Source organism: Mobula hypostoma, chromosome 2, assembly GCF_963921235.1.
Source record: "Mobula hypostoma chromosome 2, sMobHyp1.1, whole genome shotgun sequence".
Taxonomy (NCBI): domain Eukaryota; kingdom Metazoa; phylum Chordata; class Chondrichthyes; order Myliobatiformes; family Myliobatidae; genus Mobula; species Mobula hypostoma.
Genome location: NC_086098.1, coordinates 144852864 through 144858187, shown reverse-complemented (window position 1 = coordinate 144858187; position 5324 = coordinate 144852864). Strand labels below are relative to the sequence as shown.

Here is a 5324-nt window from a genome sequence, read left to right as displayed (position 1 = left end):
AGGGAGATGAGGCTGAGTACAGGGCTACGGTAGGAAACTTTGTCACATGGTGTGAGCAGAATTATCTGCAGCTTAATGTGAAAAAGACTAAGGAGCTGGTGGTAGACCTGAGGAGAGCTAAGGTACCGGTGACCCCTGTTTCCATCCAGGGGGTCAATGTGGACATGGTGGAGGATTACAAATACCTGGGGATACAAATTGACAATAAACTGGACTGGTCAAGGAACACTGAGGCTGTCTACAAGAAGGGTCAGAGCCATCTCTATTTCCTGAGGAGACTGAGGTCCTTTAACATTTGTTGGACAATGCTGAGGATGTTCTACGAGTCTGTGGTGGCCAGTGCGATCATGTTTGCTGTTGTGTGCTGGGGCAGCAGATACCAAAAGAATCAACAAACTCATTCGTAAGGCCAGTGATGTTGTGGGCATGGAACTGGACTCTCTGATGGTGGTGTCTGAAAAGAGGATGCTGTCCAAGTTGCATGCCATCTTGGACAATGTCTCCCATCCACTACATAACGTACTGGTTGGGCACAGGAGTACATTCAGCCAGAGACTCATTCCACCGAGATGCAACACTGAGCGTCATAGGAAGTCATTCCTGCCTGTGGCCATCAAACTTTACAACTCCTCCCTTGGAGGGTCAGCCACCCTGAACCAATAGGCTGGTCCTGGACTTATTTCCTGGCATAATTTACATATTACTATTAATTATTTATGGTTTATTACTATTTAATTATTTATGGTGCAACTGTAACGAAAACCAATTTCCCCTGGGATCAATAAAGTATGACCATGACTATGACTATGACAGCAAGCTTCGACAAGCAATACACTCATTGTCAACAGGCACTGCGTGTGTGTCAACCGTCAAAATCAACCTAATTTTTTCTGTCAATCAGCTTCCAAATGTTGCTACTCTGCCATTCATTGCCATGCCCACTGCTCTGTTTTCTGCTCATCATTATGTTCTTACCCCAACCACTGTCGAGAGCCCCAAACTCTACCCTGTACTGACTTAGCTCTGGTTTCTGACCCTGCTGCATTGAACAGATGGTTGCCCATTCTGCATTCAGACTTCAGAGGACAGTGGTGAACCCAGCTGTGTGAGACCCACCCCTTCAGAAGCAGTGAAAATGACCATATAATACTGAAATAAGCAGGGAATAAGGAGGTTAACTACAAATCTTTCTTCCTCAGCCCAGAGATTTGAGGGACGAAGAATGTGTCAAACATTACTGCACTCAGCTCGTCGTCATCTTCAGTCGACAAAGTCCTGCAGGAAATTCAAGGGAAACCCACAGAGCGGTGACTGTTTGGAACCCAAACCATAGCGAGAGTGAGAGGTGGACAGCAGGGAAGGATTTAAAAGGACTTTTGTGGAACAGAAGCACTGGCAGATCCAGCTGGGCTGAAATGACTCCCCACTGTACACTGGGTACCTGAGACAGAGTTTAAAATAAAACTGATTTATTTGTCACAGATCCAGAATATTAAGCTCCAGTCCCATTAAAGGTCAACATTAACAGAAGAGACTCTACGCATGTCCAGTGGCCAGGGTGTAGAACTGAGGGTGATGAGCAGCAGCAATAATTACAGAGTTCAACACCAACAGTCTCTTTCAAACTTGCCTCTGCATTCAGCAACTGTGATGGTTAAATATCCGGCATGCAGCTTATTTAAACTTTTTTCCCAGAGTGAGTTCGGTAGTGCGCCAGAAGGTGGGATGACTGGGTGAATCCTTTCCCACATTCAGAGCAGGTGAACGGCCTCTCCCCAGTGTGAACTCGCTGATGTACCTTCAGTTGATATGACTGAGTGAATCCCTTACCACAGTCTGAGCAGGTGAATGGCCTCTCCCCAGTGTGAACTCGCTGGTGTGCCAGTAGGTCAGATGACTGCGTGAATCCCTTCCCACAGTCTGAGCAGGTGAACGGTTTCTCCCCGGTGTGAATTGACTGGTGTCTCTGTAGGTTGGATGAGTGAGTGAATCCCTTCCCACAGTCCGAACAGGTGAATGGCCTCTCCCCAGTGTGAACTCGCTGGTGTGCCAGTAGGTCAGATGATTGAGTGAATCCTTTCCCACAGTCTGAGCAGGTGAATGGTTTCTCCCCAGTGTGAACTGATTGATGGGCCAGTAGTTGAGATGACTGAGTGAACCCCCTCCCACAGACTGAGCAGGTGAATGGCCTCTCCCCAGTGTGAACTCGCTGATGTACCTTCAGTTGAGATGATGAAGTGAATCCCTTCCCACAGTCTGAACAAATGAATGGCCTTTCCCCAGTGTGAACGCGCTGATGTACCTTCAGTTGGGATGACTGCGTGAATCCCTTCCCACAGTCTGAGCAGGTGAATGGTTTCTCCCCAGTGTGAACAGACTGGTGTGTCTGTAGGCTGGATGACTGAGTGAATCCTTTCCCACAGTCAGAGCAGGTAAACGGCCTCTTCCCAGTATGAATTCTCTGATGTACCTTCAGTTGAGATGACGAAGTGAATCCCTTCCCACAGTCTGAGCAGATGAATGGTTTCTCCCCGGTGTGAACTGACTGATGTGCCAGTAGTTGAGATGACTGTGTAAATCCCTTCCCACACTCTGAGCAGGAGAACGGCCTCTCTCCAGTGTGAACTAACTGGTGTGTCTGTAGGTGGGATGACCGAGTGAATCCTTTCCCACACACAGAGCAAATAAATGGCCTCTCTCCTGTGTGAACTCGCTGGTGTGTTTGTAGGTTGGATGACCGAGTGAATCCCTTCCCACAGTCTGAGCAGGTGAATGGCCTCTCCCCAGTGTGAACACGCTGATGTACCTTCAGTTGAAATGACCGAGGAAATCCCTTCCCACAGTCTAAGCAGATAAATGGCATCTCCCCAGTGTGAACTGACTGGTGTGCCAGTAGTTGGGATGACTGAGTGAATCCCTTCTCACACACGGTACAGGTGAATGGCCTCTCTCCCGTGTGAATACGCTGGTGTGTCTGTAGATGGGAAAACTGAGTGAATCCCTTCCCACAATCTGAGCAGGTGAACGGCCTCTCCCCAGTGTGAACTCGCTGATGTACTTTCAGTTGAGATGACTGAGTGAATTCCTTCCCACAGTCTGAGCAGGTGAATGGCATTTCTCAGTGTGAACTGACTGGTGTTCCAGTATGTCAGATGACCAAATGAATCCTTTCCTTAAGTCTGACCAGGTGAACAGCTTTTCCTCAGTTTGAACTGAGTGGGATATCAGATGGTCATGCCTGTCCTCTCCCAAGTGTGAATTTGCTGATCAGATGACACTTCTCATACACGGAACAGTTGAATGGCCTCCTTCCCTTCTGAACTCACTGGTGTGTCTGCAGTGGCTGAGTGACTGAATCTCTTCCCACAGTCTGAGCAGGTGAACGGTCTCTCACCAGTGTGAAATTCCTGATGTATCTTCAGCTTGGATGACAGAATGAATCACTTTCCACAAAACAGATGAATCATCTCACTATGGAGCTAACTTGTTGGATGATCTTCAGGATGGACGCCTGAGTAGATCCCTCCCACACACAGAGCAGGTGAATGACCTCTCCCAAATGTAAATTCACTAGTGTCTCTGCAGGCGGGCAGAGTGAGTGAATCCCTTCCCACACTGAGAGGAAAATGTTACCTCCCTGTGATCAATTTTCTAACAATTCAGAAAGTCAGATGTCAGATTTTGTGAATCCCTCATACAATCAATGCAGCTGAAGACCTGATCTCCAGTGAACAAATGCTGGTGTCTTCTCAGCGCCCCAGTTCCAATAGACTTCACTGAGTTAAAACAGACTTTTTTTCAGAGACAAACCACATTTCCAGCTGGGTGAGATAATTCCTCATCTCCAACGATCAACAACAGATATATTGGTGTTAAAAGGAACTATCTAGACAGAGAGAGAAAAAAAAAATCAGCGTTGTTACGTTTGAGATCCCCATACACAAATTCTTTGCTGTTTCTCACCTGTAAAAAGATTTACAAAAGTCATCAACTGGTGAAGGACTGCATTTCAGATGAGATAATTTTAGTCTCTATGGTGAGCTCTGACATCACACTGTTACAACAAGGTTCAACCCAAGCTGAAGGCACAGATCGGGCATCCAGAATAGCATCAAATTCTGTTTTTCTGTCTTTATCAGAATGGGCTATTTCTGCCAATTTTCAGTTTCTGACTTGGCTCAGTCTGTCTCTCTCCATTGATATTATTTGAAATCCCGTTCACATCCCACTATGCTACAAGGAGCACATGACATTACATGGCTGATCCTGGACACTTTCTAATTACAATGACCCCCCTCCCCCCCGCGACTGAAGGAGATGAACTCACTGATGGCAAAGGCAATCAATATGAATGGGAGGGCAGTGGTCTTTCTCAATGGATGTGACCACTCTTCTGTGATGTGAAAGCTACAGGTCACTCATTACCCAGGACAAAGTTGTTTGATATCATTATGTACCCAAAGAGAATGGTACAAAACACGTTCTCACAGGTAGAAAGGTCCAGAACAAGACGAAGTAGAACAAAGATTTTGTTCTTTTTTCCCCCATGCAGTAACTGACATTTTAATTGACTGGAAGATAGACTAACATCCGAGATTAACTCGGAACTCCATTTTTGTTCCGAATTCCTAATTCTTGGATTTAGATAGATGGAGCTCAGCAGTTCCTGGGACATCTGCTCCCATTTCCTCCGTCTGCGCTTCCAAAACGCCCTACGGACTGGCGGGGAAAGCGGATGAATGTCATCCATGGCCGCCTCGGTACCCAGGAACCCCCACGAACGAGAAACCCATCTATCAGTCACGGGCTCAGCGATGGGCATGCGCCACAGAAATGGCGCAAGCAAATTTCGCTCCATCATCAGAAAGCTTTCTGGGGCCCGGGTACAGATCGTGGGCCTGAGAGAGAGAGGACTGGGAATGTCCCAGATTTGCGGGACCACGGTATGTCCGGAGCTCCCAGCGATTGTTCCTCAGTCTCGGTGTGGACACCAGTGCTGATGAACCCCCACCGCCCGGAGCCGATAAGTCCCCCAGCTCCACCACCCCGGAACCCCGCTCCTACCTGCTACCAATCCCCCTGCGCCTCCTGTCTACTGAGCGCATGCGTGATTTTCAGAAACGATCGGCGACCCTCGCGCCTGCGCATTTGATCGCTGGGCAAATTCGCAAGTGTGGAGTTTCTGCGTAAACAAGGTGCTTTTAAAAGTGCCTGCAAGCACCGATTAAAACTGTCAATGTTATTAAATACAGACAAGAGAAAATCTGCAGATGCTGTAAATCCAAGCAACGCGCACTGAATGCTGGAGGAATTTAGCAGGCTAG

The 5324-nt window shown here is 47.6% G+C and overlaps 1 protein-coding gene across 2 annotated transcripts; it reads right to left on the bottom strand.

Annotated features, from left to right (window-relative positions):
- Nucleotides 1-1421: 1421 nt before the first annotated feature.
- LOC134342555 (zinc finger protein 229-like) lies at nucleotides 1422-5080 on the bottom strand. Of its 2 annotated transcripts, none has more exons than XM_063040841.1 (2): nucleotides 5065-5080; nucleotides 1422-3886 (listed from the first exon to the last, which is right to left on the bottom strand). In XM_063040841.1, the coding sequence occupies exon 2, from the start codon at nucleotides 3113-3115 to the stop codon at nucleotides 1679-1681; it is 1437 nt and encodes a 478-aa protein (XP_062896911.1). In that variant the 5' UTR covers nucleotides 3116-3886; nucleotides 5065-5080; the 3' UTR covers nucleotides 1422-1678. The 2 variants fall into 2 exon arrangements, with proteins under 2 accessions (XP_062896911.1, XP_062896910.1); XM_063040840.1 differs by lacking the exon at nucleotides 5065-5080 and adding an exon at nucleotides 3964-4283.
- Between the last annotated feature and the right edge of the window lie 244 nt (nucleotides 5081-5324).